Source organism: Parasteatoda tepidariorum, chromosome 3 (genome assembly GCF_043381705.1).
Source record: "Parasteatoda tepidariorum isolate YZ-2023 chromosome 3, CAS_Ptep_4.0, whole genome shotgun sequence".
Classification (NCBI taxonomy): domain Eukaryota; kingdom Metazoa; phylum Arthropoda; class Arachnida; order Araneae; family Theridiidae; genus Parasteatoda; species Parasteatoda tepidariorum.
In genome coordinates, this window is record NC_092206.1 from 2,048,425 (window position 1) to 2,061,868 (window position 13,444).

A 13,444-nucleotide genomic window follows, 5' to 3' on the forward strand; every position below is an offset into this window, starting at 1 on the left:
CAAGAAAGAGACTTAGGAAAAATATTGTTATAATCAGTGCCGAACCTATTGATAAAAATATTTATTCTGCCGAAATTACCAGAATGTTATAAACAGTTTTTTCACACTTGAAAAGTACTAGTTTCAAGAACAGCTTACAAACAAGGAAAGTGTATAGTTTCAAGTTTTCAGAATGAAGAACCTGTGTTTGGAAAAACAATTATTATTTTGTAAATAGGTTCTAAAGTGTTATTTGTGTGTAATTTTTTAAAATCTTGTTGTGTTTTTTTACAATCAACTGAAAAATGTGATATAGTTAAAGTAATATCACCAGAAAATCTATAATTATGAGTATAATAATGAATATGTAATAAAAATATTGGTTTTTCTCAAATAGTTTACTAATTTGTAAAAAAAATTACAGTATTTTTTTCCAAACTGTAAGAAAATTTAATCTTTGCATCAAGTAGTAAATTATGTTTGCAAAAAAGTAATTCAGTTATCTTGTAGATTTTAATTCAGATGAGGCAGAATATATCAAGAAATTTAGTATCTTATTAAAATATTGAAGATTACTTTCAGATGATCCCAAATTTCAAAACTGTAAACATTGAGACATAACATAATTTTTTTATTTTAAATTACTGTAAATTAAAAATAAGATTGTACTGAATGCACTCTCTTAGTAAGAAAAACATACTAACTATAATATTTTTGAGTTAATATTTCGTATTTTTTTTAATGAATGCTGTGATATGTATAACAAATATAATATAGTTAAATTTTAAAATTTTACACAAAAATTATTACATTCTGTCTATGTATACAAACATTAAAGTGATTGTGAATGAATAAATTATGTTTGAATATTGATCTGGATCTGTTAATATTTCCAAGTTATGCAATTATTTTTACGCTTCTTAATTTACTTCAAATTTATTATTTTAATACGCCAATATAATTAATATTGGACTGTTTCCTCAATTAGAAATTGGGGGTTGACAAATCCAATATTTGTCTGCTCTTTTATATAAATTTTTATTTGTGAAAGTAATATTTTCCTTTTTGAATAATAAAATAATTTCAAATTACATATTAATAAGAATTTGCTTCAGTCTAAAATTAAAATTCTTTTTTATTTTCTCTTTAAAACATTAGTGGAACTAACTCTATAGCACCTGTTGGTGCTTTAACGAATGAAATGTAAAAAAGAATTTTAATTTTAAGTACATCAAATAAAGGAGAGAAAAAAAAATTATATGAAGGAAAATATTTTTAAAGAACAAAAAGGCGGAGAAAATTAGCATCATTATTAAATGTGTATGAAAAAAAAGAAAAGACAATTTCAATCAAATTCATATAAATCAAATTATAATTTAATTATTTAAATCTATAAGAATTAAAAAAAANGAGGAGTTCAGTGACATACACACGAACAGTCGAAATATATATATAAAGATATATATATATACTCTTTTTTTTTTACAAATATTTAATAATGATACTAACATTCTTTGCTTTTTAGCACTTGAAAAATACCTAATAATGGTGCAATCTTCCTTCGCTTTTAGTTCCCTTCAAAAACCTATATTTTTGGTGCAATACCTCTCGATATTTGGAACTAGTAAAAGCACCAATATCTAGTAAAACTGAGCACCATTTTATGTAGCCAGCAAATGAATACCTAAGTTTGGCGCAACGTAGCTCAAAATGTTTTACAGTTCAGTTTTTTACAGTGTATGATATAACCTTAGTTATATCGTTACTTCAATGATACAAATAAAAACGTTTACTTCAACCGAAGTGTTCGCTATAACGGGATTAGTATGTAACTAAATGACAATTTATTTGATTGGTACAACCAAAAAAAGAAACAGTCAAACCTTAAAAAAAAGAATATTCAAACTATTAATCATTTTAACATAATTTTAGAAAGAAAATTCTAACAATGTGTTAAACTATTTACTAAAGATTTTAATACTTTGTCCGTGAATCCTGCAACAGTAGTGAGTAGTCAAATACATGAAAATAGCGAGAGAAAATCATTGCAAAAAAGTTAATAAATAAGGAGAAATATTTTTAAAACATACTTTATCTAGATCTTTTTCTGATTGGTATTGACTGAATACATCGAAAGCCAATTTTTCTACTCTTGAAATTCCATATGACCTGCAGCAAATAAGAGAACAATAAGTACGAAATATTTAATATGAAAAATATAAATAAGTTAAATATTTAATTATTTTGTACTCATTGTGTCAGATAAATTCGATAAAGAACATTACGTAGCATTCATTCATTAAGTTTAATGAACTAATTTTAGTTTCATACGGAGAAAATTTTTCAATTATTAAATAAATAATAACTAAAATAAAAATTTTCTTTGTTGAACTAAGTAGGAATTGACTTTTTTATATTACTTGCTTTTGGGGCAATTCGATTGCAGAAAAACCATTCGATCAATTTTGATGTCGATTTGGAAATATGTAGAGAAATACGTTTTCTAAAATTTCAATTTTACGTTCTTAATGTACGTTTACATGCGTTGATTTCTGTTATCTTTTTTTTTTTTAACATACTGACCATTTTACAAAAAATGTGTCCGATTTTTCTTCTTTCTAACCTTAGCTACAGTCATACATTTCGGACTCATGTGTTTCAGTATGGTCATCTAGCTGGCCCAGTGCTCAACATGAACTGCCATTTTTACATACTAATTATTTCGGGCTATAGTTTGTTTCCATATAATATACTACAGATATAATTAAAAGTTATTTGGAATTTAAATTAAAACAAAAATAGAGTTAATTTGAAGTTTCGATATACTTACGAGAAATAAGTATATAAATTGATATAAATATGAGGAAGTTACAATTATTGTAACTTCTGATCCTTTGAAGAGAAATCTTAATTTTAAGCCTCAGAAAATAGGCAAACAAAATTTTGGATTTTTCATCTCTTTTTTTATTATTGTTAAATTTTATGTCTTCGTGAAACGTTGAGCTTAATAAAATTATTTTTACCAAGATGTTAGAATCGCATTAACCTGTTCAAAAGCGGCTCTTCCTTTAAGAACATGCAGGAGACCGTTAAGCCTAACTCTGGATAGAAATTAATATAAAAACATTATGGCAAATTAATACTCTGAAATTTACAATTTAATTCATGAAATACTGTAAAATGTTGGCCTTATTTAAAAAAAAAACGCAGAATTGACCTAAACTATGCATCTAATTAACATCCAAACTGCAAAAGAAAAGTTCTCCTCCTCATAAGAATTCTATTTTCGTATTTCGTTAAAGTATATCAATAAAATCCAGTGTCTTTTCGAAAGATCCAGACACGCGTAGTTATTTACATGTTTAAATTCCACGGGTCAAATAAATTAAAACTGAAAATGATTATTGAAGACTAATTCTCTGTGAGGACCACCATAGTGTCATTCAAATGAATCATCCAAATTATAATCATTCCCATGATTCTCTTATATGATATACATATCACAGTTATGGACGACTAACCTGACAAGATCAGTCCAGTTGTGAAATATGTAATTGGCAACGAGTGAATGACCTTTAGGATTTTTAGCCAGATTGATCAGCATGGACACTTGCCAACTCTTCCTGAAATATGATTCGTTCCTTGAAAACCTCACCAATCTGAAACAAGAAAAACAACAAAAATCATTCAAATAAAATGTTCAAAACTGCTAAATTCGAACTCTAAAAGTAACTACAGATAGCAGGTTACATTTATAGCATGAAGACTGATAGCATGTTTGGTTAGCCATCGATATTTGGGGCAGACTAATCTGCAATTTTCGATGAATTAGCTATGGTTGTTCGATACAACATTCGTTTTGCTCTTGTAATTTTATAACAGCCATTGAACCTGATTTTGGGTTTACGACTATCAATGCTCCCCTCCATAGCCTTGTAATTTTGAATAAAATCCAGAAGATGAGGAAACTCTGGGATTACGCCTTCGTGAAGGACTTTTTCATGGAATCAATCAGCATTTGCGTATGACGATGAGGAAAACTCTTCTACGGTTAGCCAAGGAAACTCTACCCCATAATCCAACTACCACTGAGGATATTTTACGTCAACACTGTGGTCGGTGCGAGCGGAGTGCGGAATTCGTATCGACTAGCCATCGCTTTGATTCGAACCTGATTTAACTCATTGAAACGCTCTATCCTCTGATCCACCACGACTCACTTGTTATACTTTAAAGTGTTTAGTTATTACGGAATTATTTTTAATAGTATTCAGCAGAAAGGATTGAGAATTCCCCCCCCCCACCAATGAGATAACCCAGTTCAGAATACCAGCTGAGGAGAGTAGAAACAATTCCCGACTGTGAAAAAAAATATCCAGACTGATCATGAATTAGAATCTCCTTCTGTTGGTTTTCCTCTCCACTTAACCTCAAATTAAGGTTAAAAAAAATCCTCCGTGAAATCTAGTGGATCCCAATGCTTGATTCAATAGTTCCTTTAACATCTGGTAACAAAATAACAAAGCTACAGACATTGGTAGCCCAAAAATGTTACGGCAGTTGAACGCTGGTAATATTAAATACATAATAATAGTGTTTAGGAATTCTACATAACTGTAGTTATTAGTATTTTACCCCTTAAAAATAAGAGCAACTAACTGTAAGAGTTTTACGATTCCAGAAAAAAACCTATAGAGGCTTAAGTTTGGCTACTGAATGTGGATGCAAACCTATCTGATTTGAGTAAAATAGACATGGCATTTCCCTCAAATAAATAAACTGGGAGAATGAATAGCACAGTTCTTTGTCGGCATGTAGATAGTTTCTATAAACAACGGGATTTACCTCTCTAAAATGGAAATATTCTTGACGGTAGGCAAGGAGTGGATGAAAATGGATTTTTCAAATGGATCGGTTTCTTCCAGATAACTATTCCACAGGAACAGGAATGATTCTTCATCGTTCAAATATCTCACCCCATACTCGTAAACTAATGAAGACAATTCAGGACTCAGTCTAAAAGGAGAAATATTTTGAATCATTTTATTTTGTTATTAGACGAAACTAAAAGATTCTATGCAAAATTATAATCATCAACTCTATTGTTTTTACTCGAATGAAACCGGTTTGCACTAGTTTACGCATCTGATTCAATGGGTTAACATTGTAATGCAATATGTTAAAAAAATACAAATAGGAAGTATATAAAAAAACTCCTGAATGTGATAACTGTGTAAACATGATTGCTAAAATGTAAATAGAGGTTTTGTTTTATAGTGCGTTCTTACCGCACTTTAAATTTAATCTGGGACTAATTTTTCAAGAATTTTTTGTTGTCTTCTGCCATTAAGGAAGAGGGAGTGCAATTGTTCTTGTTTTCCAGTCGTGCCATCTATGGGTGAGAATTCGACTTCAGCCACATCCATACGCCACATCCGTTTATTGGGCGGACACATTCATACATTCATTCATTCACAGATCGCAATTTTGACCTGTACCAGAGGACGATCGATGTACAATTCAGTGCCCCCAGAGGTATTGATTTGTTATGGGAACATAGTAGACTTTGTGACCCAACAGATTTAGCGTGCACCAGTCAGCATTTACTCTACGGGAAGTCTTCAGCCAGGTCCAGTGCTCACGAACTTGATATTTTACGTTTATGGAGTGTAAAAAAGATTTTCTTTTGTTCATAAAATGCATGAAATATATAAATATATCTTAATAGATATTTGAGAACAACTTGGACTTATTTCCATTCCTTTATTTCGTATTTAAAAAAATAAGGCAGCTAACTTATTTTGCAATTAAAAGTACATTTTACTGGAAACTAAAAAATGTCCTTACAATATACTTGAGAAAAAGAATGCAAAGGAAAGCCACAAGACTTAAAAAAAACATTTGTCTGTTTGTTAAGAAAATCAATGCACCTAATGTCAGAGAATGGAGATAATTTTATGATAGAATAACCCTGAAACAAAATTATATTTTCTAATTCACCTTTTTTTTTGTTGCTTAAATTCTAATATGTGTTCAATTTTCGTACATCATAGCCATGATTTGGATTGTATAGTTGTAAACTAGAAATAATAATCGATTTTATACAAATTTTCAATAATGTGCTAGTAGAAAATTTGGAGTTGAACAACATTTATTTCTTTGATATGACTTAAGAATGGCCTAAGTCAGAAAGAAGAAGAATGAAGAAAAAGAAATTTTCCCTTGAAAACCTGGGAGTTGAAGGAAAAACCTTTCCTTGAATTCCCTGACGAGACCGGAATTCAATCTGTCTCCTCATAGTAGGTAACATCTTTAATGGTTGGTTGAATGAACATTAACAATAATAAGCTTCTTAAAACCGGTGTATCCCTCCGCTTATGGTATGCTTGCGAGGGGATGTGTGAACAGGCTTAATATTCTTGGAAATTTTTTTATTGTGATTTGTGTTCAAACTAACGATTAATTTTACCATTCATAAGAGGTTTCCGTGATTTATACATTCTAACAGTTCATGAATCAGTTAGAATGTATAAATCACTAGAAAAAGATATATCACAATTTAAGAAAATAAATATCAATAAGTTTTGAAATATTTTGAGTGTTTTCCCTCATTTGGCTATATTTGTGTTGAGTAGCGTTGTTCGTTATTTTTAGGTAGCAAACTTGCTGAGTCTTCCGAATTCATTTGTTGTTTCTATCGTTGAAAATTAATTTGAAAGAAGGTGAAAGGAGAGTCACATCGACAATGTCAACCTTCATCTATGAATAGGTACCCCACTATAGAATCAAGTTAACATGTCTTATATACCAGTGAATTGGAATTGTATTTTTGTAGCGGTTGACATACCACAACACTCCCCCACCAGAATCATTGCATTCATAGAATTCAATGAATTGATACCACTAGTTGATTCATTGCTGTTTGGTGAGAAGCAGAGAGAGAGAGCTGTATTAAGATCACCGTACTTTTTGCTGATCGAGAGAGTTGTATTAAGTTACTCCTATGTATTATTACTGTAGCTGTATTATTACTGCTATGTTGCCATTAGTATTCGAGTATATGCAGCCCGACATTATGTGCGATTGAGACTGAGTAGAAACAGCTGGTAGATAACGTCGCTGCTTAAAGAAGACTTTAATCTTCTAAACTATAGTTTATGGATGGTAAGTACTCCCCCCAGACACAAAATTTGCTGCTATGGAAAGAAGAAAAGAGCATTTCAGGGAGAATAGCTTCGCTTCTGTCTAATGCTAACACAAGATATATATTCCTTTTCTCTCGCCTACCAGAGCCAAAACCTGACCTAAACAACGACCCCACACCCACACCCCAACTTCAAATAGTTATACTTTATTACCATAATCACCGCCATGGGTCAGGCGAATGGCTATGGGAGTTCTTATTTATACAAACTATACTATGTAGATTATAAACAAATGTTTTCCATTTTTTTCATTTATTTAATTAAAATGGCTAAATTTATTTTGTCCCTGCACATGTGTGGCGACATTGCGCTATTGATACTTATTTCGAATGCACCCTGACAAGACACTGAATCTTTACTGAAAAAAAAGTTCTTAATTTAGAAACCAGCTGTTGTAGTTTCCTTAGGCGTTTGTCTAAAGTAATAACTCCCCTTGTCATTCATTCGGAGGTGACTATGGTAACGAGGTATACCTATTTCAAGTAGGGGTGTGGGGTCATTATTTAGGACATTGGGTCGGCGAAGGAAAGGGAATATTTTTTTCAGCCTAGCCCTACAGTGAAGAGAAGCTACTCTCCCAAAAATGCGCTATTCTTGTTTTCATAGACATCAGACGGCCTCAGACTTTGTAGCAGGGGGAGTTGTTACCGTAGACAAACTGTGCGTCAAAGGTTTCCGATTTCACGTTTTTAACTTATTATCCGATTAACGTTTTTGACAATACCGAAATTCCCCAACATGTGAACAAGTGATTCACATTTTGAAGGAGCTAATGAAATTTTTACTAAGGATTCTCAAATAAAAAAAATAAACTTACTTTTCTCCCTTCATCCATCGTTTGAATGATGTGGCAGCACTTTCAAGGCAGTCATAGTTGTTGTTGTCGCATGCAGCTTTTAGCACTTCTTTTCTCAGCTCTCTATTTTAATGGAGAGAATATCCTTTAATTTATTTACACACACACACACACACACACACACACACANAAGATCCCATAAAAAATCAACTATATTCAGTATCATTATGCATAATGCTCTAACTCGATATCAACCACAGTCGATAGTAAAAAATTAACATAATTAACAATCTCCTCTGGTACTTATTCCTTTAATTGGTCGGTAAGAAACTTTTTTCTACCGTACCTACAGTAAGTATCTTAATATCAATATTAGTACATTTAGTACATATTAAAAAAGCACCAATTGTGAAAAGTAGTACTTATTACCAAAATTAGTTAAGTATCATTAGCATCAATAACTCTATGGTATTTTTTTTTACGATTTTCGTAAATGTATGAGTACCTTTTCTCCATTAATTAAGTTTTTAAAACAATTTTTTGATTTAAATTTGTACCTATTATCAAAGTTAATTATTTGTAAATCTCGAAAATTAGTAGTCACCAAGAGATTACAACTGTAGAGTAACGTTTCACAAATGACAGTCAAAATTTAATACAATTTTCCCATGTCTTATAATATAACTTCAGTTTTATTTTATTAGTTCTGATTGGTGGAGACAAGCTTTAAAACATAAGTATCCATATAAGAAACACGTGGTTTCAAATGCGAAAATATAAAATTCGAAGAATTCGGTGACGTCATCAACATGCTTAACAATATTATTGACTTGTGATAACTTAATATCGAACATCAAAAATAAATAATTCATTAAAACACTTTTGATTACACTTTTTGATTTGGAACATAAAATAATATATATCTATAGCTATCTATATAGATATATATATATATATATACACAAAATCATTTCATAATTGAATTGCCATTTTATAATAGAATAGTAATATGCTCTTAATCCAATTTTTCTCGTTAACATTTTTTCTCATAAATTATTTTGTAAATCCTAATATGCATGCTTTTTCAAAAAAAAAGAATAGAAATGTATACCTTTGCAAGTAATTTCCAGTTTCATTCCAACCAATTTTCTTGTAGAGATCTTTACTTAGACTCCTTACGTATTCCTGCAAAAAAAACACTTCTATTTAAAAAGATTTATTTTCATATACATAGAATGAAGAATGGATTGGGTTACACAAAAATCTCTCATTGATTCATAAAACACTGAGACAAAAACATTACTCTAACCCTTTCGTTCAAGAATTATCTGTTAAGTTAGTTACGAAACACTAAATATGTCAGCAAAATTAAATGCTTCCACAGCGAATTGTGCCCTCACAATTGATGTGCCATGACTCATGCGGGTTATTCCCACCAAATTGTCGTGACATCATTTGATAATGCTATTGTTAACTAAACTTAGATGTAGAACGATAATTTAAATATTATACTTAAAAATTTGCAAAATGAGTTAGCAGGATATGACTTTAAACAAGTAATATATATAAAAAAAAATTAAAGTCAATTCGTACTTAAGTTAACAAAGAAAAATTTTATTTTAGTTACTTTTTATTAATTAATTAAAAAAAAATTCTCCCGTATAAAACTGAAATTAATTCATTAAATTTAATCAATGAATTAATATTAAAAAAAAAACTATATTAACATCAAGTGTCATTCCACTACAAGTGAACTTGAGTGGATGAATTAAGAAAGTGGAAGAATTGAGTGGATGAATTTGAAAAAAACTATATTAACATCAAGTGTCATTCCNTTAAAAAAAAACTAAATTAACATCAAGTATCATCCACTACAAGTTCAAAAAAATGTATTTGAAGTTGAGAGGATGAATAAAAAGTATTTTATAAACGAATGGAAAGTTAAAGAAGTAATTGGGAGAGGGCGAACTAATAGTAAGAAATGAGGGGAAAAAAAGAAACCTTTATCATGTGCCACATTTCGCGATCATTGATGAAATACTGTCTGATGCTGGTCATTTTACTCAGGACAAGACGCCAGGCCTCGTGGTATTCTTCCTTCTTGAGGTAACGAGTGAGATTCAGTGGCACTGAATAGTCCAAGAGGCCAGCTTCAGCAAGGTTAAAGGCGTCAAAAAGTAGGTTGACTCTGTCCGTGGAGCTTATCACCTGAAAATATATTACTTCAAGTCATTCATATAAAATCAACATTTTTAGGAATAAAAATTTACTTAAAATTGGGTATTTTTACTTGGGCATTTTAACAGTTCTGACTGTTAACTGATAATCAATTTTTTTATATGTATATTCCAACGAATTCCTTGTACATTTACTTACACACCCTCGTAATATAAAGTTTAATTGTATTTTATCAACAAACTTAAAGCAAAAGAGCGGGAAAAAAAAATCTCAAAAAAACAGTGAAAATTGCTCAAAATCTTTTAAACCCAAATTGAAATTCGGTACAAAAAAGCTCTTTTAAAGAAATAATATTAGTTTAATTGTTAGGAAACTTTGTTAAAGAAATAGATAATAGTGTTCAAAAGTGAATACTATTTGGAAAGCGGTCGAAATTTATAGTGTTGATAAAATATTTTTGGTAATACACTATCCGGCTGAAGTATCCTGACACCCGGGTTGTTACGGTGGCGGAAGCATTATGGTGAGCGGGTGTTTCTGTCCTGGTTCCGTTAGTTCCTGTAGTTAGAACTCTGAGAACCCAACTCTATAGTAATATTTCGGTTCATTTCTCTTCCAGCCTTCACACAAACGAGGCTTGCATAATTTGACGAAATGGGTGTTCAAAAACTGTCTTCTCAGAACACCAATCCCTAAGAATATCTTTGAGAAGAATTAGAGCACATATTATGCAGTCAGCCAAATTCTCACTGCAAGCACAGCTGTTATGAAAGTCCTCATCAAAAACTGTTGGAAAGTCTCTGACTGTCATCGATGCAAGAGGGGGACCAACCTCATATTATTATGTGCCGCAGGATTTAAGTTCATACCACTGGGTGTTCGGATACTCTTGGCCATTTAGTGTATATGGACAGGGAATGATTGAACAAGTAGTCGAAATTTCGATTGACTGTAAAGGTAATTGAATAGGGCGATAGTTTCTGCTAGTATCAATTGAAATAATCATTATTTAATTTGTCATCGTTGCTCCAGTTGAGGTTTAAACGATCTAGTTTCTTTTTTTTGTAAAATGATATTTATCTGTGGTCAATTAATTTTGAATTTATTATTTTTTGAGTAATAAATTCTTACTGTAGTAATCAGGACATGATTGTAGTGATCCGAATATGACATTTCAGATTGAATGCAAGCACTCTAATAAATTAGAAAATGTACGGAAATTTGACAGGTTTTAAATTTCCTTTGGCAATAACTTTTTGATAAATTCTGCTTGTAGCAATCAGGTATGGTAAATAGGTAGGCATTTTATTTACGTCGTATTAGAGCTGCACAATGGGCTATTGACGACTGTCTGGGAAACATCCCTGAGGATGATGACATCGCAATTTTGATCCTCTGCAGATGGGATGCCTCCCCTGCTTTGGAAGTCCGATGATCTGCGCGTGAAGTCGAGCACTTCACGATAAAACAGTTTGACGAGGACCAATACCACCCACCCTCGGTCCCTGTTCAAGGTGGTCACCCACCCACTGACTGACCGCAGTCAGTGATGCTTGATTTCGTTGTTCAACAGTGTCGTTACGATCAGTCCACTGCTGGACTGTAGCAATCAGGAAATGATAGCAAATAGTCTTGTAATCCAGATCAAACATTCCATTAAAATTTTAGTTGATAGATTTAATCTGGTCAGAAAATTTTAGTTGATAATAAATCCTTTCTGACATTTATGTCGCTATAAATTCTGCTGGAAACGACCTTGAAATGACTGAATCTCGCATTGACATCAGTACGGTTTTAAGTGCTAATAGCAAGTCGGGAAGTAATCTAAATTTCGATTGCAAAACTTTTTAACTCGAAATTCGATAGCAGAGATAGCAAGAATCCGTCAAGTTAATATATAGTAAAAAAACTGTGTTTTTATAATGTTAAAAATGATACATTTATTTAAGCGATAAAAATAAGTCATTAAAAATAATTTTATAAAAAAAAACTTTTAGCGATCTATCTTCTGTAAGGTAATAAATAATTCACTCTTTTAATGAAATTTAACTCTTTTTAAATTTTATTAATAACTTATGTTTAACTTAGACAAAGCATAATAAAAAATAAATAAATAAAATATTAAAGTTAAAATAAAAATCAATGAGCAAGCTAAAAATTTCAAGATTGGAGGAAGTTTCACCACGTGTAGTAACCCTACAATTATCTTTTACAACCCCAAAACTGCTTCAGAAAATTTTGAAGCTATTGTCGAAACGTATGTTCGATATTCGGAACCTAATACTAAACAATTGACATGATTCACTAACAAAAATATGCACCTATTTGTCATTTTTAAAATTATAATGTCTTAATGGTGTTATATTTTTGCAACAAATTGTAATTTATTCTGGTCATTTGTAGCATTTCTTAAGATGGATGGGTATTTGCTATACAAAATTTTAAAACCAACTTAAAAAAAACACAATAAATAAATAAAAAAAATGCTTAAATTCATCACGATTTTAATTGGCACATTTAGATTAATGTAATTAATCTGTAATGTAATGAATAAGAATAACAGGGTATAAGAAATAACTATAAAAAAAAATAATGACTCTATCCAAGTTGACCATTAAAACATTAACCGTTAAACAGCCGACCCAATTTCATTGGTTTTCTAACGTTCAAATACGTAGCCTTGTCATTAAGAACCCAATCCAGAAAACGAGGAATCTCCTAGATCAGGTATTGGGGTGTAGGGAGAAATTTGCCTTCGTGGAGGACTTTTGGGGGGGGGGAAGTAATCTGCATTTGGTTCAAATGGAGAGGAAAACCATGGAAACCTCTCATGGTTAGTCTGACGTCAAGGGGACTCTAACCCATGATCCGTCTATCACTGAGGATATTTTGACGTTATCACTGTAGTCGGTGTAAGACGGATACTGAATTCAGACCAGCCATCGCTAGGATTCTAACCCGGTCACCCTATTGGAAGGCAAACGCTTTTTTTTTGACAAAATTAAAACTTGGCACTAGATACTTTGAACAATCTTAACGTTCATATTGGTTAATAGTACATGGTGAATAAGTGCGTAGTTGCAATACCTTTTTCTAACACTTCTCTATGATGTTCATATTCAAGATAAAAATAAAGAAAATTAAATTTGGGATTTAAAAACTAACATTTCTGAAAACTTCTATAGTTTTTATCCTGCTTTTCGTATCCAGGTATTTAACTATCAATTCATTCACAAAATAGTCAAACCCCGCTATAGTGAACATCATTTATAGTGAACTCCCGGAT

At 31.3% G+C, this 13,444-nt stretch overlaps 1 protein-coding gene across 2 annotated transcripts in view; it reads right to left on the reverse strand.

Moving 5' to 3' along the window:
- Nucleotides 1–13,444, reverse strand: part of LOC107439767 (uncharacterized) — a 159,263-nt gene that overhangs the window by 55,377 nt on the left and 90,442 nt on the right. For both annotated transcript variants that reach the window (XM_043051795.2, XM_043051794.2), the window contains 6 exons: nt 9,982–10,188; nt 9,092–9,165; nt 8,002–8,103; nt 4,825–4,995; nt 3,501–3,638; nt 2,070–2,148 (listed from right to left, as the gene is read on the reverse strand). In XM_043051795.2, coding sequence (XP_042907729.1) covers nt 2,070–2,148; nt 3,501–3,638; nt 4,825–4,995; nt 8,002–8,103; nt 9,092–9,165; nt 9,982–10,188 — 771 coding nt within the window. The remainder of the gene's footprint in view (nt 1–2,069; nt 2,149–3,500; nt 3,639–4,824; nt 4,996–8,001; nt 8,104–9,091; nt 9,166–9,981; nt 10,189–13,444) is intronic.